The sequence below is a fragment of the Gobio gobio genome (assembly GCF_949357685.1).
Source record: "Gobio gobio genome assembly, chromosome: 13".
In the NCBI taxonomy this organism is placed as follows: domain Eukaryota; kingdom Metazoa; phylum Chordata; class Actinopteri; order Cypriniformes; family Gobionidae; genus Gobio; species Gobio gobio.
The window spans coordinates 49,426,002-49,448,639 of record NC_137106.1 but is presented as its reverse complement, the minus strand read 5'-3'; the positions used below and the strand labels follow the sequence as shown (position 1 = coordinate 49,448,639).

Here is a 22,638-nt window from a genome sequence, read left to right as displayed (position 1 = left end):
GTGGTGCGCGCCACATATTCATTCATAAAATTCTGATGAACCCTGATATGCATAAAGTCCTTATGAATGATGCATAATGCACGACTTATTTTAATTGCATGCAAACTGCTCATATTTGACACTACAATATTTGATGTGTGTTCTGTTGTCATGTCAATTCGACCACAGAAACTCGAGATTATGTGAAAATGAGTGAAAGAAAGAAGCTTTTTTTTGTTTGTTGTAGAAATCGTTTTATTGATGCTTATTGTGTTAATCCGTTCTGCGATCGCACATACAATCAAATGTAAATTTAATGTGACGTCTCCTCCAGTCTCAGCATCTGCACCTGCTCACGCGTCACGCAGTGACGTCACGCTGCCAAACAGGAAAATGGCCATATAAGGATAACTACGTGTTGGGATTCCAGTGCCGAGCATGTGTCTGGGGCTGAAGCTGAAGCTGTGCATGCGCTTTTCTCTGCAAGACGTGTTTAGAAGCCTGTCAGAAATACAAATGGGCATATTGCGCAGATAGCAAAACATTGAAAATATTCTATAGCCTGTAATAGTCAGACATGTTCTCCATAGAACAGAACACGTGCAGAAGTGATGCATTTTGAGGGTGGGTAACCTGCAGTCTACCTGTATAATCCCTATAATGTGAACTGTTGGCCAAATCACACCAGCAGACAAAACACTCTAGAGATTTACTACGGTAGACCGAGTAGGCTACAGTTGGTACACTTTTTGCTTTTTCAGTTACCACACCAAAACTGAGGACTGAAAAGAAGTGATTTTTTCATATGACATGTCCTTTACTTGTCTACTAAAATATGAATAATTATTAACATCCATAAATTGGTCATATTTGCCACAATTATGCTCATAAACACAAGAAGCTTTTTTGTTCCAACTGTACCCATGTTGAGACACCCATCCGTAATGCTGTGAAGCTGCCTAACCAATTCTGTGAATTTGTAAAATACCTTTAAAATGGGAATTCAACCGTTTTTATTTCCAGTCAGTATTTTATTTGATTATTTGTTTAGTTAAAAGTAGTTAATTATGAACAGTAACGGTAAACAGAGATACAATATTTAATTTCAGCTTATCATTTTAATAGTAGGCTAGGCTAACAGTTCGGTTGAGTGACAGTAAAACATATTGAGCAATTGCAATCAAATGCAAAAAAAATAAAAATAACATATTAAACAAAATAACGGTAAACATCGTGCATCTAAACTGCATGTGCCGCAATAGGATTCTAGTGCGGGTACAATACACTGCATGAAAACACTGAAATCCGGCAATATCCGGGCATGGTATACTCATGTGTAATTTGATGTTTACCGGATGTATGTGGGGAAAAGCAAAAAGTGTCACTCCAAGATTCTTAACTTTAACAAGATGCAAAAAAAGGGGCGTTTTGAGGTTTGAAATCCACCACTCACAATAGATGAGGTGACGCAATGGAGGTGCAACCAATAAGGTTACACTGTAAAAAAAATCCAAATTTTACAGAAAAAACTTTTTTACAGTATTTTCTTGTAATTTTGAATTATGTTTAAAACGATGTACATTATAATTGATACACTGCGTCTCAACTGTACCCCCCCCCCCCCCCCCCCCGACCACCGCACATTTCTCCAGATTTTACGATCGTCTTGCATGACACAAAGTCATAGGCCTACAATATGCCAGTTTTCAGAGCACAGATTAAGTTAACTTTAACAGTCATGTAAGGATGAGAAGCTATTCAATGTGGAAGGGAGGTGGTGAAATGAAAAACTTACCGTAGAAAAAAAAACTTTCACCGATGTCTTCGGACTGGAGAAGCGCACGCACTTCAACTTTCCCACGATCGAAGAGGGCGCTAATACGCATGTGCGAAGCAAATATCACAGATCAGACTTGTTGAGCTTGCAAGTTATTTGAGGTGTCTCAAATGTACCCCTGTACCAACTGTACTCGGTCTACCCTACTCTTAAAATCAAATATAGATGAATTGTCCTGGAATGACACCTGTATGAAGCCCCACTGTGACTGTACACTACGACCCATACATTTCCTTCAGTACTACGTCTGGGACTGCGGTGTATGCTTATCCGTTTCACACATAGGGCCTACTCCGTCTGCAGTGCGTATGCGGTGCGTGTTGCGGTGTGTATGCGGTGCAGGAGCAGCACGCGCTGTTGTGCTTTCATATATGCTGCGTTTGCAGCGCGCAACTGATCCGCGGTTGTATACCACAAACACCGCATTTATTCATTATTATTTTTATTTCAAATCCAAAAGTTGTTACTGAACATGGCTTGTCAGAATTGCAATTCTCTTTATTTACACTTTCATAGATGTCACGTTTTAACGTAGTACATTTAAACAACGTTTTATTCAATTCATTACTTTATATTTATATAGCCTATATTTTAGATTTAGCTCACACAAGTGGCAAAACATTTAAATATAACGTATAGCCTATAAACATTTTAAATTAGAAACTTACAATAGGCTATATACAAAAACAGCCGACTCTCGTCTTTTCTTTCGTTTTTAAATCCTTTTAAAAGCAGGTCATAAAGACCTTTGTTTTTCCACCTCCAGGAACGTACGTGCTCTCCATTATTTCATTTTTTTTAACCTAAATGCCAGTTAAGGTGTCGTTTCCTTGCTTTACCCGAGAAAAAAAAGCCATGTGTTGACTTTGAAACAGAGTATATTTTAAATTATATGCATATGTGGTAAAATTACTAGATTTTCGTGTCAGTACATGTTTATTTTAAAGCGAACAATGTGCTGTCGCTTTAATTCCGCAGTGCAGCACAGCAAAAAATAGACTCGGTACAGAAACGATCGCCCGGACTGCTGCAGACGCACCGCACCTGGAACGGACTGACGGACAGCATCCGCGCGCAGTGTGAAAGCTGTAATCCGTTAACATGGGTACGGAAAAAAATACGCACCGCATACGCACCGCAAACGGAGTATGTGTGAAACGGGCGTTAGGTTTTCCCCGAACAATTTTTTACCGGTCCAATCAGCGAACAGAGGGAGTGGCTGAGAGCGATGACGTTGATGTTGTGCGCTAGTTTGAGTTGTAGTTCAGTAATGGCGGCGGTGAAAGATGCGAGTGTGTGGCAGCGCTGACGAATGTCCAGAAGTTAAAACCGGAGTGTGGACGAGCGAGCGACACCGGTCTCGAGTCCTCTCATGAGGGAGCACGGAGGCATATAAGGACGAGCGACACCGGTGAAGGACGAGAGAGGACCAGGCCTGGATTTTAAGTTATATTTTGTTATGTTTGTGCGCGGCAGTCGTCCGTGAGGGCAGGGCCGGCGTTTGCTATAGGCGAGCTAGGCGGTTGCCTAGGGCGACAAATGTGTTGGGGGCGCCCTCTAGTGGCGCCCTTAAACTTACTTCCCATTAAGGATAGAATTAAAACAAGCGAAATAAAACATACTGTTTATTAAACATGATCATCCTTGGGCGCCCCCTCAGCCGCACGTTTAATTACTTAACCTGATTATTAGATTGAATTGAAAGTGAATATTGTCTAGCACAGGCGTTAGGTCAGGCAAGTGTTTAGCACTGGCGCGTTCTTCAAAAATGAAGCGGTCTAAACCCTCGAGTGCACAGGGACGGAAAAAGAGAAAGGCAGACGATCAAAAGAAAGCCCAGTATAGAGGTAAGTCTTCTCATCTCAGCCATAAAGGTGTCAAACTAAATAAATTTACTTCGTATTATCGATATTATCAACTAATATTGGACGGCATTGGACGTTTCATTGCTGTCACTAAGCTATCACTAGCTAGCTAGTTATCTACATATTACTACGCATTTCACGGACAATAAGGAAATCCAGACGAGCCAAATTTTAATGCTGCTTCAATTTTGAAGGTGAATAGAAATGCCAGAAACAACTGTTCATCTTTTATTATTTAAGATAGGGATAGAGCTACAAGAACTTATATATTTTAATTTTGTAGTGGTAAGTACAGTGTATCCATAATAGCACTTTTGTTTGTAGAGGGTAGGCTATAGTTAATGTTTATATAGTTTATGGAGTTAATATTTGGTAAATATCCTTGAACATTCTTTCTAGCATTTGTGTATGACAAATTTATTGCAGTTGATCCTTCAAGTCTTAACTTTCTTGATTAAGTGTTGGAGTGACTATAAAAGCATTTTTGTTTGTTCATCCATAGTTTGAGTCATAATTTGTAAAATATCCTCCAACATTCTTTGTAGCATTTTTGTATGTGCAATTTATTAGAGTGTATCATTTAAGTCATAATTAGCTTTTTAAGTCTTGGAGTAACAATAGGAGCATTTTTGTTTATATAGTTTTTATAAATACTTAACCCATTTGTGCCCAATTTTTTCTGAATGGCATGTTCTGCATTTATTTTCCCCAGGTTTTTGTATTTTTTCTTGAAAATCGTATTTGAATCTGTGGCAACTATAGTTGCCGGTGGGCAAATATGTTGTATGCACCCCTTCAATGTCAAATATGAATAAGAGGAGAACATTTAGCATCTAACTCAAAATAACTGCTTTCAACAGATCAATCTTTATTCATAATCAAATTTATTATGTTTGACTAAGTATACTAAAAACTATAGATTTGTTGTAAGATGTGTTTTGTTTGGATGATTCTAGAGACCTTCATGATTATGTTGATATATATATGTCAACAAAAAATACTTATTAGTAACATGAAAATGACCTTTCTTTGGGAGGGTTTGCCTTCGTTGTGCTCCCTGGAAGTAGGGGTAGGAAGTTGGCAGTCTCATGTGACAGGAAGGAAGTTAATATATATTTTTTTTCTTGCAATCCTTTATTTGGTTGTCTGCTTGTGTGTCATTAAGATATAAAACATGGATAATATCTAGAAAAATACTTACAGAAGGAAAATGACAACTATACACTGGCAACTATAGTTGCCAGTGGGCTTAACAATTAGGGGGGGGGGGGGCGCAAAACTCAATCTCGCCTAGGGCAACCAAAGAGCTAGAGCCGGCCCTGCGTGAGGGGCTGCAGCTTTTACTTTCATTTTGTGTTTATTATTTGATTAAAAGTTGTTAAACGTTCGCCGGTTCCCGCCTCCTTCTTCCCTGAACAAACGAACTCCCGTTACACGGAGCAAGGACAATCACTGCTGTACTGCTGATGTTGTGGTCCGGGAAAAGTCTTTTCCAGCTCGCTCCGTTAGTGGTGAAGGAGTTGGCTGAAGCCGTCCGTCTCCCACCACCCGCGAGAAAAACCCAGGCTGAATTATCGACTTTTGACAAACACCAAGGTCGTGTGGTAATGTAATTGCTGTCCGAATCCACATCTCTGAGTTTTCAAGAATATAACACTTCAAAATTCACTGTTTATATCCTTTAGACCCCTTCAGAGCACTGTGCGTTTGCGTGAGCTGTAATTTGCATTTCTAGACTTGTATTTCTTTAAATACTGGCAAGTGTTTACAAGAGCAAAATATTTCATCACCGCTCAAAAATAAAAGAAGAAAAGCACGTAAACATTTCAATTGTGCTGTTATACACGGCAGCATTTATTCTTATCATACCAAGCATATGACATTTTATTGACAGCATACAATCATGTTATGATTGCACGAGATATGCACCACGAGAGCAGCGCGTTCCAATCACAAAACTCTCCTCTCCACCGTGAATAAATCACAATCTGAATGCACAAAGTTTTATCACTGACACTGAGGTGGTGTGCACAGTTAATGTGAGAATCAAAGGCGAACGGCGCGTGACATACGTCACGACCAAACGTTAGTGATTGGTTAGGCAGATCCAGAGCGGCTCTTGGCAGATCCAATAGTTTTAAACTTCAACAGAGTTCCCGCCTTCAAGGAAGTAAACGCTTGTCAATGGAGAGTGGCTAGACTATGTACAAATGAAATGTACGAGAGTCTGATAAAACCAGGCTAACTTTTGGCCATCATAAAATGTAAAAAATCTAACTTTGTTTTTAAAATACATTTTCGGTGTAATCACCATAGGGTGATGTAAAACATTTGACATCTAGTCAAGCTTGGGTAAATGAATTCAACCATTTATCAAACAAAATAAATGATATGGAAGATCAAAAATGTCCACCCTCTCAGGTTTTTTTTGTTTACTTTTAAAAAAAAAGTACTACATTATTGATACTCCAGTACATTTTCATTGCCAACAAATTATTAGTATTAGTATGTCTTTTCCACTTGTTTTATGAAATGATTGTAAAAAAAAACTGTATTGTAAAACATTGCTAATGAACTTTAATTGCACTACTTCTTCAACTTTAAACATACGTTACTTTCACTATCACTATGTTCACTCTCAGTGTCAAAATAGAACAGGTGGACATTCTGATCTAAAATCAGCCACTGCACCGTGTCTGAGCAAAAACTAACATAGAAGGTTTATCAAATAAAGAACTGCATGGTCTTTAAAACTGTAATTTAAATTATTTTTTATACACTATATTGTCAAAAGTTTTGGGACGCCTGCCTTTACATGCACATGAACTTTAATGCCATCCCATTCTTAATCCGTGGGGTTTAATATGGAGATGGCCCACCATTTGCAGCTCTAACAGCTTCAGCTCTTTCCTCAAGGTTTAGGAGTGTGTTTATGGGGAATCTTCGTTGGACGAGAAGGCCTGGCTCTCAGTCTCCGCTCTAATTCATCCCAAAGCTGTTCAATCGGGTTGAGGTCAGGACTCAAGTTCCTCCACACCAAACTCCTCATCCATGTCTTTATGGAGACGCTTTGTGCACTGGTCAGTCATTATGGGACAGGAAGAGGCCGTCCACAAACTGGTCCCACAAAGTTGGGAGCATGAAATTGTCCAAAATGTCTTGGTGAAGCATTAAGAGTTCCTTTCACTGGAACTAAGGGGTCAAGCCCAACCCCTGAAAAACAACCCTGAAAAAGAGAAGTGTGATTGGTCACTCAGAGAACACGTCTCCACTGCTCTAGAGTTCAGTGGTGGCGCACCTTACCCCACTGCATCCGACGCTTTGCATTGGACTTGGTGACGTAAGGCTTGGATGAGCTGCTCGGCCATGGAAACCCATTCCATGAAGCTCTACACACGGTTCGCGATTATATTCACTGATCGGGCTAAATGATACAGAAATATTATTCGAATCAATGGCGGGTGGATGAGAGATGAATCATGTGTTTGTTTGATAAAGATATTTTGCGAGTCGTGTGAGCGTTTCCCCAGACGCTTTCAAAACAATCCCCACATGTACTGAGAGGAGCTGAAGCTCATTAAAAATGCAAATCTTATCCAATCATAGCTGTGGGCGTTTACTTCCAAGTCTTCAGTGCAGCCGCCCATAGAAACCGAACGTTTTTCAGAGAGCCTCAAAACCAAGGCAGAAAATACCCTTTTACTTATTCATTATGATGTTTCTGAATGCAAAAACCACGCAAACGTCATAAGTTTACCTCAGACAACAGTATAAAATGTTTTTAAAAAAAGCAGTTCATGACCCCTTTAATTGACACAAAAAACACTCAAAAAGCGCTCATTGTGCCATGGCGACATCACGTGGTCAACATGTGAATGACTGGAACTCACCAGTGGTGGACAGTAATGAAGTATTTTTACTTTTGATTTGTATTTTTGGATATTCCCGCTTCCAACCTCGTCCCGAATGCAGCATGAAACGGTTGCGATAGTCTTTTCTTCCATTATTGTGATGTATATCAAGTGAAACGGCTTCTGAAATGAGAAATAACATATGGTGGGATTTGAATCGTCCTTCGGGAATTGATTAGATCGTTGGAAGTTGGACGTTCCCAAATAACCCTCTGGTGCTCTTCAGTCATTTCTGTTTTGAAATGTTAAAAAGCACAGCTTCATCAGAATGATATGAAACTTGGTGACTTTTCTAGCATTAGGTTTGTAAACACACAAAAACATTGGGGTCATGATTCGAGCATGATAATAGGTTGTAAAAAAAAAGTAGCGTTCATTGTCTTCGTTCATAAATGACTGACCATAGGAAATGAATGAGAAATCGGCAAAAACACAAAAATTCTCTGATTATTTGTGTGTACAATCTACAAATCGGCCACGATGCTGAAAAAAAGTACACAGCAGTGACACTCTAAAACATCAAGAGTGTGATATTGACACATCCACTCACACACACACACGCACACACACACGCACACTTATACACACACACACACACACACACACACACACACACACACACACACACACACACACACACACACACACACACACACACACACACACACACACACACACACACACACACACACACACACACACACACACACACACACTTATACACACACCTATGAAAAACTGAACCTATGAACCACCTTTTGAATTTTTAAAAAGCACAGCTTCATCAGAATGATATGAAATTTGGTGACTTTTCTAGCATTAGGTATGTGAACACACAGAAATATTGAGGGCATGATTTGAGCATGCTAAGTGGTCATAAAAAAATACTCCCACTTGTGCTCTTCGGTCAAAAATGACCACCAAAGGTAATGAATGGGAAACCTGCAAAAAAACTAATTCACAGAAAAAAAAATCTATATTTCTAACAACAACAACAACAAAAATCTAAAACTTTATAATAAATAGTCTTTGAGATTTTTTAAATATATATTCAAATCCATCAAAAAAAAAAAAATCATTAAATGTGTTCAAAACAGACCTAGTGAATTCTCAAGCCTCTCCATAGAGACTCTAGTGGCTACACACATGGTTGCATGATTTCTTAAATAATTCCAAAAGAGGGGCTAATCTGCCTTCAGAAGAAATTGTTTTGAAGGCCTAGTCTCTATTTTAACCTGAAATACTGCAATAATTACAACAAAAAAAAAATTACAAAAAAAACTTTTTGTATAATTTTCAATGGCAAAAATAGACCATAATTATTGCATAAATATTAAAAAATACCTTTAAATCATCTCAAAATACAAAATATATATAAATTGCATTGGTTTTACTGGGGTGGAGGAAGTTTAATTTTTAGGTGTCCGGTCACTTATGACCGGGAAGACGACCAATGCAACCCCTAAATTAAGAGCACCAGAGGGTTAAGGCTCAGTTTACACCTGGTATTAAGATGCATTTTAATAGATCGGATCACAAGTGGACAAAGCTAAATACAGGTGTAAACTGGTCTTGAGCTTGTCGATTTTCAACCACTGCCATAGGGAGTCGAAAAACGCATTTGACCGGATTGAACGAATGCGTTGGAACAGCCTCTAAAAGGCCACCTACTGACCTAATACATAAACATTATGGGAAGCACACTAGCCAGACGGGATTTAAACTCTGTCGGTTGGAGACCCAAGTTTGGTTTGAAGATGAAAAATGTCCCAATCACAATGTTCTCTCACCATCCCTGATTTCTAACACCGACCCTGCGGCTGTCAGAGTAGAAACGAACGCTGATGCTCTCCATGTTTTTCCGCTGTCTACAGTATAAATGTCTTTGTTCTGCTGTATACAAATTAAGACATTTGGAAGAATGTTTGTAACCAAGCAGATCTCATCCCCCATTGACTATCATAGTAGGAAAAAAAATACTATGGTAGTCGATGGTGGACGGTCGTTAGTTACAAAATTTTTTCCCAATATCTTCCTTTGTGTACAGCCGAACAAGGACATTTATACAGGTTTGGAACAACATGAACATTTTGGGGTGAACTATCCCTTTAATGGCAGGTCAGACACCATTAATACTAGGGATGCCGCAGTTCTCAATATAATATTGAACCGTTCGGTACGGCCTTCACGGTTCAATACGCGCTTGTGAATTGCGGTTTTCCGGTTTTGCATTTAATTATTTACAAATTCTATAATTTGACTCCATCCCAATATTCTGAACCACGCGACATACACTCACATCACACGTTAGTGGTGGAGTTATACTCACGGAACACTATAGTAATTCACACAATCACGAAAGTTCATTATTTGCATGCGTTTTACAGCCTTGCCGGTTAAACATGCGCTTTTCCAAGCGCGCGCGCACTAAACGCCTGTCAAACACACGATTACTGGACTTAGTAGTCTTACTTCGCTAATACTGTCAAATACACACAAGGTTTACATAAACACAGTCGGTTATGTCTAAAGTGAAAGTAAAATCGGCGTGTCTGTAGATTAGATGTGTAGACGTCTTAAATTGACAAAAGCGCAGCTATCCTTAAAGGGACAGTTGAACACGTGAACACGCTGTCCTTAAAGGGACAGTTCACCTATAAAATTATGTCATTATTTACTCACTCTAATATTGTTCCAAACCTGTATTCATTTCTTGATGACAGAATTTTCATTTTTGAGTGAACTATCCCTTTAATGTTAATACAACAACAAAAGACAAAGAGAAAATCACTCACTGCTCTAGACTGAAAAACTTTAATACAGTAGCTTTAATAAGAATCAATGTATATTTTATAGTGAAGTCTATGTAGTGTTTTAATTTGACATTTATTCATTCAATTTCATACTTAAATGCTGCTGTACTGCTCTGAGCTGCCAGTGTAAATCTTTATATATATTTATTTTATATTTTACAATACACTAGGAATGTGTACAAGGGTTTTTTTAAGTAAAGTTTTAAGTTTAAGTAAGGTTTTTCAATTATTTTAAGTAAAATAAAGAAATAAAAAAATAGTCTTTTTTCTCCTTAATCTCTTGCTGTTCCTGTCGCTTAAAATAGAATAGCAAAAAACTGATGTGATAAGCCATCCGAACCGAACTGAACCGAAAACCGTGGTTAAAAACCGAGGTATGGATTGAACCGTGGACTAACTGTATTGTTGCATCCCTAATTAATACCATCACCTACCAATACAAATATCAGATACCAATATTGTACAACAAAATAGCATGTCCCACCATTTTACTAACTTCAAAAAAGAAATAAATGACAGATTCTCTTACAAAGATCCGATTGCTCGTCCTACAGATCAGATGTGATGTGCATCCAGCCCTTACTAAGCACAGCGTTAGCCATTCGCTAGTAGTGGCGTACGTCATCAGAAGGATTGGGTCTCACAGTTGGTGCAGGGCTCCATACGGGTGGTTGGGCCTTAAAAAAGCTGCAGTAGAAAACAAGCGGCCGGTCTCTGCTTTGGAAGGAGACTAGAGGGTGGGGAACACTCATTTCCTGGAATGTTTGGCTCTTTCACAATACAGCCATTCATTTTGGAGTCTCGGTTCTGGGAGAATACCAGACACGCAGGTCAACGTACACATGAAGTGTGTTTTATGGATGGTGCCACATCATGGTGAACCTTCAGCCGATCTAAATTTAATTTCCTAGAAAGAGAGAGAGAGAGAGAGAGAGAGAGAGCAAACGTCTAGACCTCAAATGACAAACTTACTTTTTTCTATTGAGAGAATTTAGGTTACTCATTTCTAAACAATACAATACTTCTGAAATATGTACACAACTTATACATGAACACATGGTTCTCCTGCGGCTGCCAATATGGAGCCCCGTTCCAACTCAAAGATCAGATTTCAATGTTTTTTGCCATTTTGCCTATTACTATTATAAATAAAACCCATTCCTCATCATGTGCATCAATGCATCAGCTGCATATGTGGAATATGATGATTAGATTAGTAGCCTATTAAAATCATTCAGATATTGCGTGCCGTTGCGATATGCATATCGCAATATTTCGACATATTGTGCAGCCCTAATAAAACCCATTCCTCATTATATGCATCATGTGGAATATGATGATTAGAATCATTTTCTTTATGCAATTACTTGTTTTGTCAATGAAAATAAATTTGTAAACATAATTTAAACATATCGCTGTGGATAAAAGCATCTCATGATAGTCTGGTCAGCATCAGTTAGAATCTACTGTAAGTGATAAGAGAGAAGTGTCTCTAATTTATAGCCTTATAATTAGGGGCCAAGCACCGAAGGTGTGGAGGCTCCTATTGAAATCGTTAGATTTCTTATTATTATTCCGCCATTGAAGTCTATGGCAGCCCATAGAACCGTTTGCGGGAAAGTTATGAAATTTGGCACACAGATAGAGGACTGGCCCAACATTAACCACACCAATTTTGGAGTCTCTAAAACTGTCCCTCTGGCGCCACCACCTGTTCAAAGGTTCACTCATGTTTATGCGAATAACTTTTGAACCCTAAGGGATAGAAACACAATTCGTCATGAAAATGTTCCCGCCATTTTGAATTTTCCAAAAAAACTACTTTTGTGAAATCCTCCTAGGCCGTTACTCTGATTTTCACAAAAATTTAAACAGATCATCTTCAGACTATGTTGACAAAAAGTTATGGAATTCAAGTTGATTCGTCAAATAGTTTTTGATAAATGCTGAAACAAATTTTATGTAGTGGTTGCAAAAATACACTTAATGCTATATCTCCACAACGCTTTATCGTATTCAAACCAAACTTGGTACATGTCATCACAAGCATGACCTGCGGCAACATCCAGAGATACGAAAAATGGCTATTTTTGCTTATAACTTCTTAACCATTCGTCCGGATTGTTACGAAACTCGGTTTGGGTCATCAGCACGATGCCCTGTAGGAGCCTGAGAAGTTTTGAAACAGCGCCACCTAGTGGATACATTTTTTCCAAAACGCTTATAACTTTGGGTGTGATTGACTTATTTTCATGGGAGGAACTTTTTTTGTCTCCTGAATCCTTGCCGAGTCCAAAGATACAAGACTTGCCATGTTTCGGCGTGTGGTTTGTGCATCGTGGTAATTTAGCGCTTTAAAAACATTAGCTGATATCTTTGAAACCGCTAGTATGATCGAGACTAAACCAGCGTCAGAAGTTCGGAAACATAGGTCGATAGCTGAACTCACATGCCCAAATGTCAAAATATTGATAGTAAAGGGGAGTAAAATCCAATCATAGTCAGGTGTCAGTAATTTTTTTTACATGTTTTTCATATAAATGTCTATAACTCCAAAACAAAATGAGATATTTACACATGTATGGGCTCACTCCGAGGACACATAAAAAAATGGTAGGATTGTGCCTCTTGGTGGCGCTATAATAGAACAAAATATGAAATTCCCATAGACTACAATGCGTTTTTCAGCCTTTTTGCCTACAATCATCTTAAAAGGTGTTTTGATCTGACACTCCCAGCCATTTTGTCTTCTTATTTGCGCTTGGCCCCGGTAATGGCTGCTTGCAGCTATATTTTTAGACTATTATTGCATGCCTTTTATTATTTAGCAAAAATCATGTTTAAAGGTGAACTATGTAGGATTTTTGCGGTAAAATATCCAGAAACCACTAGGCCAGTGTTATATATTTTGTTCAGTTGAGTACTTACAATATCCCAAATGTTTCCAACTCTTTGTAAATCGTGAGAAAATTGCTATTTTAACCAAGGAACCGGGACGTGTGAGCTATGCGTGTGAGGGAGTCGCCTGTCGATTGCGTCATATCTGCGTCACCCTCGGTCTCCGGTTTTATTCAGTGAAACACTTTACTCTCACTGCAGTGTGAACAAGTGTCATAGCAGCCGCCGAGCGAACGTCATAACTTCCTTTTCAACACACTCAGATATATCTAATATGATAAACAGAGTTGCGTTACCTCATATTCATGACTGGAAAAGAGGAAGTGGCGCCGGCAACCGTGTCATAATAAAAGTCCCGCCGGCGACTATGCCATAATAACAGTCCCGCTCTTCAATCGCTCCTGCGGCCTTGCTCAGCTCCACAACACTCGCTCCTGCTCTGCTTCAGACTACAGTAATGTTAATAATCGCATCCATGAACATGATTTCTGCCCGAGTCCTATCCTGACTGTTTCCCACCGGCTGTGAGGTGAAGACCACATGTCCCAAGATTATGCGCTCAAACGTGGCATCATCAAACTACGCCTTTGTTTTGAACAGGCGACCTCTAGTGGACGGAAAAGTTACATAGTGTAGCTTTAATAAAAATGCATTACTTCCTGAAATTATAATTCAAATGTTTAAGTCAAGTCACCTTTATTTATGTAGCGCTTTTTACAATGCCGATTGTTTCAAAGCAGCGTCACAGTGTTAAACAGGAAAATAATGCAACAGAATTTGATTCGGCTGTACAGCCGCTCTGGAGAAAACAGTGATGTCATCCGCTCAGTTTAGTTATTATATAGTGTCAATGTGGGCATATCAGTGATATAGTTTAATATTTAGTGTCCCCAACTGAGCAAGCCAAAATCCGAAGGCGACGGTAGCAAGGAACTAAATCTCCATCAGGGGACAGAAAAAGAAAAAAAAAACCTTGGGAGAAACCAGGCTCAGTTGGGGTGCCAGTTCTCCTCTGGCCAACGAACAGTATATGCTTATGATTCTGGCAACATTACAGGTCAGAAGTCATATTAGATCGGAATATTAAGGATCAGAGTCAATACGCCGGAGACGGGTTTATTGAGGATGCCGTGTCGATGAGGCAATTTGAGGGGGCGTCTAATTTACACGGTCTCTGCAGACACTTCAGGGTCATGCGTTGGTCTTCTCTGGGCGCAGGTCCACTATCTGATCTGGATACGGGCCGGATCCGGCTGACTCCAGTAAACCTCAGGTTAAAACAGAGAGACTATCATTAGCGTAGATGCCATTCTTCTGATGATGTAACGAGTACATCAGGTGTTATGGGAAGTGTTCCCGGTTCCGGCTGACCTAGTTAATGCAGCGTAACAATCATTTCATTGAAAAAGTGTTTTAAGTGTATGCCACAGTAAAGAGATGTGTTTTTAGTCTAGATTTAAACGGACAGAGTGTGTCTGCTTCCCGAACAATGTTAGGAAGACTATTCCAGAGTTTCGGAGCTAAATAGGAAAAGGATCGACCGCCTGCAGTTGATTTAGATATTCTCGGTATTATCAACTGGCCAGAATTTTGAGACCGCAGTAGACGTGATGGAGTATAATGTGTTAAGAGCTCGCTCAAGTACTGGAGCTGAACCATTTAGTGCTTTGTAAGTAATAAGCAAGATTTTAAAATGTATGCGAGGTTTAATAGGCAGCCAGTGGTGTTGACGGAACCGGCTAATATGGTCATACTTCCTGGTTCTAGTAAGAACTCGAGCTGCTGCGTTTTAGACCAGCTGGAGTTTGTTTATTAAGCGAGCAGGGCAACCACCCAGTAGAGCATTACAATAATCTAGCCTTGAGGTCATGAATGCATGAACTAACTGTTCAGCATTTTGCATTGAGAGCATGTGCCGTAATTTCGATATATCTAGAAACGTGGCTTTCAAATGAAAGATTGGTATCAAAGAGCACATCCAGGTTCCTCACTGCCATCAAGTGTTAGACAGTATTCTAGGTTTCTACTTGTGGAGCTTTTTTGACCAATAATAAAAAATTAAGTTGCAGGAAATTACTAGTCATCCAATGTTTTATATCAGCTATGCATTCCGTTAATCTTGTGAAGAAATATAGAGCTGAGTATCGTCAGCATAACAATGAAAACTAACGCCATTGTTCCTAATGATATCTCCCAGTGGTAGCATGTACAGGGTGAAAAGCAACGGTCCTAGCACTGAGCCCTGCGGTACTCCATACTTGTGATTGGTGTGACATCTCTTCATTTACTGCTACAAACTGATAACGGTCACATAGGTATGATTTAAACCATGCCAATGCAGTTCCACTAATACCTACATCATTTTCGAGTCTATTCAAAAGAATGTTGTGGTCGATAGTATCAAATGCAGCGCTAAGATCGAGTAACACTAATAGAGAGATACAGCCACGATCAGATGATAAGAGCAAATCATTTGTAACTCTGATGAGAGCAGTCTCAGTGCTATGATACGGTCTAAATCCTGACTGGAAATCCTCACAGATACCCCAGAAAGTCAGAATTGCGAGATATAAAGTCAGAATTGCGAAGCATTTAAAATGCATAAATCTCCTCAAACAGTTCTGGGAACATATAGGAATCTGGCTTAAAGCGGACATATTATGCTGAATTGATTTGTGTTTGAACACAGATGTGTGTAAACAACCAGCCTATAATTGTAAAAATCCACCCAATACTTTTTTATAATCCCCATCAATCATTATCAATCTCTACGTAAGAGTAGGGAAACCCCGCCCATGACTGTTGATGATCTGCCATCTTAATGTTTATAAAATGTTATATATTTACACAAATAATTTTACGCATGATTGCTTCATCAACGAGGGCCAGTACAATGCCGGATTTGTGAAAAAGTTGTTTCAGAAGGAATACCAACGCTTAGTGCAACCTCCTGCAGTTTCTCTTGAAGCCGATACTGAAGTGAGTTAAACTGCAGTTCATGGACTGGCCACTAGAGACAGACTCCAGAAGGAGCAGAATCTCATTGAGCTCATGTTAAAATGCCCAACTTTACAGCAGAAGAACACATGTTTACAGTCTGGGACACATTGTGGTTTTGGTCTCTACGGCTAATTTTGCCCTTCATGACGACTTTGAGGGGGGGGGGGGGGTTATTTTATTACTCATTCGTTTACATTATATAAAGCCTTAAAGTTCTGCATAATTAAGGGCGTGGCCACTTTAAGTGACAGGTGGATAGCCGTTTGTCTGCTGTCTGTTAGTCATCACGTCACCTCAGCTCCGCCCACGTCCCGCCTCTTTGCCCATTTTCTGTTATCCGGGAGTGACGCGCTGACAAGATGGCGACGGCCAGCTCAACCCGACTTTACACTTCAAAACTGCTCTTCAGAATCCTACGAGTGACATAATGGACACTACGCCCATATTTTTTTACAGCCTATGGCTCGAACATATCCAGAACAAGTAAGAATGGAACTTCATATTTTGTGAATGTTTGCAAATTTCCTTTCTGAATGAGCTTTCTAGAACGCTGTACGGCTAATATGGCTAAAGTATCTGAATGTATTCACAAAGACTAGAGCTATGTCGTTAGTTTTATCCCGAAAACATTCACCATCTGCGTAATTCATAAACGCACATTTATTATACATTGTATAGTCAGGTGACAGACATATTACGTTCCCACACGAGCACCTATACAACAATTTATAGATTAACATGACGGTACATGCTAGTCGACGAGTTGAATCAACGTAACTATACAACAATTAACGTTACTCGTCGACTAGCATGTACCGTCATGTTAATCTATAAATGTATCCACTAACCATTCAGAAACGTCCAGGTGCTGTCTGAAAGTGTCAACCTCTTCCAAACATGTAAGGCTGTCCTCCACAACACATTATTTCTGACATTTTAGCTGAGTGAGATTTGTTTTGTTGTTGTCAGAGGATCTGAAGTGTAAAGGATCCGCCCTCATCTGGAAGGGGGGCGGGGAGCAGCAGCTCATTTGCATTTAAAGGAACACACACAAAAACTGCAAGTTTTGCTCACACCCAAATAGGGGCAAATTTAACAAGCTATAATAAATGATCTGGGGGGTATTTTGAGCTCAAGCTTCACAGACACATTTTGGGGACATCTTGTGAAAAGGGGCATCATTTTCTGTCCCCTTAAAAACAACTACCACTAATGTATAGACCTTAGTAAAAACCAAAGTGAAATTACGTGTGTGTGGATGATACAAGCCAAGCCATTATAAAAGAAACACACCGGAGAAACAGGAGTGTATTATATTAGCTGTGGCATCAGGAAGACATTTTACCCTAATATTTATACCAGTAAGAAGATTTTTAAACACTAAAATAAATAGCATATATCTATGTTAATAAATATTGAGTTGTTCTGTCATTAACGGACAACTTTGAAGTCCTTAAAGTCCAGTTTGTCGACGGTTTGCTCGTTCTTGAACTCGGCTTTGGCGATCCGTGACTGTGGGCTGCCGGTGGTCCGGAGCCAGCGCTGCATCTGCTGGACTCTGGAGGCGGGACCCTGCATCTGCCCCTGGACCGTCCCAGCCTCAGTGTTCTGCACCCAGCCCACCAGACCCAGCTTCTTCCCTTCTGACTGGAGACACACACACACCAGCAGGACTCGTGAGCACATCGCATCTTTATTTGTTTTTCCATTTCAATTTTTGGTTAAACCAATTTAAAATTAGATATTCTAGCAACTAGCTGAAATCATATATATATATATATATATATATATATATATGGGTCTGTCAAAAGATTAATCGCATCCAAAATAAAAGTTTGTGCTTACACAATATATGTGTCTGTATTTGTTAATTATTATTTATATATAAATACACACACATTCATGTATATATTTAAGAAATATGTGCATGTATATACTGTATATACATTTATATAATCTATAATATATATAAATATAAATGTTTTATGTATAAAAATAATATTTTTTTCTTAAATATATACATGCTTGTGTGTGTATTTATATATAAATAATAATTAACAGAGTACAGACACATATATTATGCAAACACAAACTTTTATTTTGGATGCGATTAATCTTTTGACAGCCCCATATATATATGATTTCAGCTAGTTGCTAGAATATCTAATTTTAAGTTGGTTTAACCAAAAATTTAAATGGAAAAACATATATACATTTTATTCATATAATATATAGAATATTGAGTTAAATTACAAAAACACAACAAAGTTACTAAGAAAAATAAGAGGGTTTTAGTGGCTAAATTGAAGTCGTTTTAGGGGCATTTACGAGATTAAATTTTCAACTAAAAACTGAAGACACCAGTAGGGTTGGGTACCGAACTCGGTACTTTTATGCTGCGTTCACACCAGGGTTTCCGTTGTCCGGTAATTACCGGACATTGGCCGGGAAAAAAATTAAATGTCCGAAAAAATTTAATCTTTTCGGTCAAATTGTCAGATTAAAATTTCAGATTAAAATCTGACAAATAGCTCTCCAAATCTGACAAATAGCTCTCCAAGAATATGCAGAACCAGCGATCAGAAGGATTGTTTGCCATTTTACAAGCCTTGAGTCTGCGGACACCGCTCCTCTTATCGATACCGTAAGCCTGCGACGTGATGCCCTCGCTGTCATGACAGCGCTCCGTGGCTATGGAGGATTGCATTTCTCCACAGCCTGCGAAGTCCTCATATGTGATTTCAGCGAAATGTATCCAGAGTGGACCAAGCTTGCCAAGATAGCCTGTGTAATCCCTGTCTCGAGTGTTCCTGCAGAGAGGGGGTTCTCACTGCAGAATCGGATCAAGACGAAGCAGCGAAGTCGCCTTGCGGAGAACAAGGTTACGCGGCTTATGCGCATTGCAAGTTGTGGAGAGACACTGGGAACTTTTGATTTTAAGTCGGCAGCTGCACAATTCAGCACTGCAAAAAAGCGTAAAAAGTAGCCAAAAATGACGCGAGACAATGTTATAGGCCTAGTCATTTGTTTGTTCAAGTTCATTTGACAAGGAGTCATTTACACGGTGGCCAATTTAAATGTTACCAACTAAATGAGACATACTGAGTTTATAATTAAATTTGCTTGAGTAAAAACAATGCTATATTCGGATATTTTATGTGGGGAAGGGGGGTTGGTTTGTTAAACTATGAAATGTGAAACCATAGTAAAAAAAATTGGTTGATTGACGCCAATCGGACGTTCATGTTTTTTTTCCCGTCTATTTGAAAGTTAGGCTAATAAACATGTTGCATATACGGCCTGATTATGTCATTTTTTTAAGTTACATAAACTGCTTTCAGTTTTCCTCAACTTGAATAATTAAGAGGCGATATTTGACCGGCATATCATCAAAATGTCCGGAAGACGAAACCTCTGCCGGTCACTTTGACCGACACCATTTTTTTCTAGCGGAAACTCTGGTTCACACCGAACATGAATAAAGCGTCAGGAGCGAGTGATTTCAATGTTAAGTCAATGGAAAGGTGCGTTGACGCGCGTCTGGAGGTCCTGCGGCGCGATGGACGTGCGAATGATGCAAATTTTACGCAAATTGAGCATCTTGCGCGAGTGGTGCTTTTTGTTCATGTTTCATAACTTGTAATGTAGGAGTTGCCTGGACCACATTTGTGTGGCTATTAATGTTTAATATATATTTTTAATGAAAAGAGGCAGAGTGGTGTTTTATGACATATTTCTCCTGGAGCGCCTTGAACGCGCGTCTATTTCGCTTCAAACGCTCGATTTATACACACGTCCAATTCGCTGTGGATGCGCGAATGGATTCAAAATGTTCAAGCGTCCAACTAGACGTGATTTTGACACTCTATTTGCGGTTGGTGTGAACGCAGCATTAAGGGCACTGACCGAATTTCGTCGGTACTACCGAGTATCAATTCACATGAAATCAATTGGTACCAAATTTCAGTATCAGAGAACGGGTTTTCTACTACATATTTCAGTAAGAGACATAATTTATGTTATATTAAGCCATACAAGTCTTAACACCATGGGATCCCTTTAAGGCTACACTTTGTAACATTTTAATAACAAAAATAACTTGAAAGAGTGCAAAATGTAAAAAAAAAAACATGGGTTCCTTTACCCAAATAAGGATGAAAGTCTTTACAGTCTTTACAGTGACATCACCAACTACTTGTCTGGCATGCAAAATACAGCGTTATTATTCGTGTTCATGGATCCGTGCAAACAGGGACCGTTTTGATAACGTCGTAATTTCGTTGTAAATTGACATTCTTCTTTCAGACTAATAAAATCTGAGTTAAATTAAAAATGTTCTGGCTAACCCAAGCATTAGAATGGCAGTAATAGTTGCTCTGTTTTTGAAGTCCATCAAAAGTGCATCTGTCCATCATATAACTGCTCCACGCGGCTCTGGGGTGTTAATAAAGGCCTTCTGAAGCGAATCGACGCGTTTGTGTAAGAAAAATATCCATATTTATAACTTTATTTCATTTTTTTTCTATGGCTCTGCATCAGCCGTCCCCGCGCCATCACTTCCGACGAGGAAGGTCAAAATACCGGCGCGATCATAGATATATACATAGATGCCTCATAAGTGCCTGCACGGATCGGTCGAATGAGGCATCTACGTATATATATCTTTGATCGCGCCGGTATTTTGACCTTATTCACCGGAAGTTATGGCACTGGGAATACTAGATGACATTCGTCTGATAAGAGGTAAAAAAATAACAAATACTGTTGTGTTTCTGGCAGAAACTGATGGGTTTGTGTCTTAAGACATCAATGTGTCGCCACGAGCCGCAGGGTTTAATAAGGATTCATATGTCTTTGTGTTTTTACTCTCATTGCTCTCATACTCTAAAATATCCCCATTGACATCATTATACGACTATCACACTGCAACTTCATTTGTGTTCTACTGAAGAAACAAAGACACCTACATCTACATCTTGGATGCCCTGGGGTAAGCAGATAAACATAAACATTTAGTTTTTGGGTGAACTATCCCTTTAAGTCTACACTTTGTAACTTTTTCTGATAACAAAAATAACTTGAAAGAGTGCAAAATTAAAAAATCCATCTTCCATGGCTTTCCTTTACCCAAATGATCCGTGCGAACAGGGATCGTTTTGATAACGTTGTCATTTTCTTCCCCGTTTTTAGCACATCATTGTTGTGTAAACATACCCTGAGAAAGTACATCTTGAAGATTATGAAGAAACTGAAGACATTTTTCTTTGAAATGACATGCATCAATAAATCATTCACCATACCTGGGAAGTGTTTTAAGACCCTTTTGATATCATGTCGACTTTTACATTATGAAGGTAGATTTTAACCAAATGTTCAACTGTGTTCACATGACATGATTATTTTCAAATGTCTGGTCAGGACAGTTTGAGGTTTGTGTTGAAATAACTTATTAACCACAACAACAGTTTTTGTGACCTTTTATATTTTTTTGCAGTTTAAACTAGCCAAATAATAATAATAATAATAACAGTGTGTGTTCAATGCATAGTCAAGACCTTAATGTTGTTGTCTATACATAAATGTTAATAATTAATAAGAAATATTAATTTGCATTCATGCATTTCCACAGTAACATTTGTATCTGATTCTGCTGATAGCACATGCTGATGTGACAACTAGCCCCAGTACACATGCGTGTGTGTGTGTGTGTGTGTGTGTGTGTGTGTGTGTGTGTGTGTGTGTGTGTGTGTGTGTGTGTGTGTGTGTGTGTGTGTGTGTGTGTGTGTGTGTGTGTGTGTGTGTGTGTGCATTACCTGTGTGTGTTTCCTAAAGAACACGCCCTGCACTCTCCCAAACACCTCATAATCCACAGACAGCAGCTCTTCTTCAGAGGACATGATGCTCACCTGCACACAACACATTCATCTCGAGCAATCATTACAATATCACACAACATCACAGGCTTCCCCAAACATGCGGCCAGTTCAACTCTGCATGACGTACCCGGGGATGGACGATAATAAACGGCTTTCTGGTTTCCGAAATCCGCAGAGAAAGCGACTTTATTAGCGTGTCAACATATGAAGTCGTGTGAGAGGTGGCGCATGCGCACCATCATCACAGCGCGTCGTTCATCCGGGTTACGGCAGGACGTCTCACGCAACTGGCCAATGCCAAAAGTGAAGGAAGTTTGCGTTGTCTTGTTCCTAAGCAACTAGTGTAAGCACAACTGGAAACATTTTGAACCAGCATTTTACATTCAGAGACAACACAAGCCGGTGAGTTTACAGCTAAACACACATCAAATATTATATAATGTGAATGAGAAACTACAG

The 22,638-nt window shown here is 39.2% G+C and overlaps 1 protein-coding gene across 1 annotated transcript; it reads right to left on the bottom strand.

The window, feature by feature from the left end:
* Positions 1-17,321: 17,321 nt before the first annotated feature.
* On the bottom strand, positions 17,322-22,414 carry acyp1 (acylphosphatase 1, erythrocyte (common) type). The gene is made up of 3 exons (XM_079833369.1): positions 22,307-22,414; positions 22,117-22,209; positions 17,322-17,950 (listed from the first exon to the last, which is right to left on the bottom strand). The coding sequence occupies exons 2-3, from the start codon at positions 22,198-22,200 to the stop codon at positions 17,735-17,737; spliced, it is 300 nt and encodes a 99-aa protein (XP_079689495.1). The 5' UTR covers positions 22,201-22,209; positions 22,307-22,414; the 3' UTR covers positions 17,322-17,734.
* Positions 22,415-22,638: the final 224 nt, after the last annotated feature.

Coding starts and splice junctions, on each gene's coding strand:
- acyp1 (XM_079833369.1), bottom strand. CDS start 22,200: ATGTCCTCTGAAGAAGAGCTGCTGTCTGTGGATTATGAGGTGTTTGGG. Junction 17,951..22,116: donor TCTTTAGGAAACACACACAG/GTAATGCACACA, acceptor GTGTGTCTCCAG/TCAGAAGGGAAGAAGCTGGG.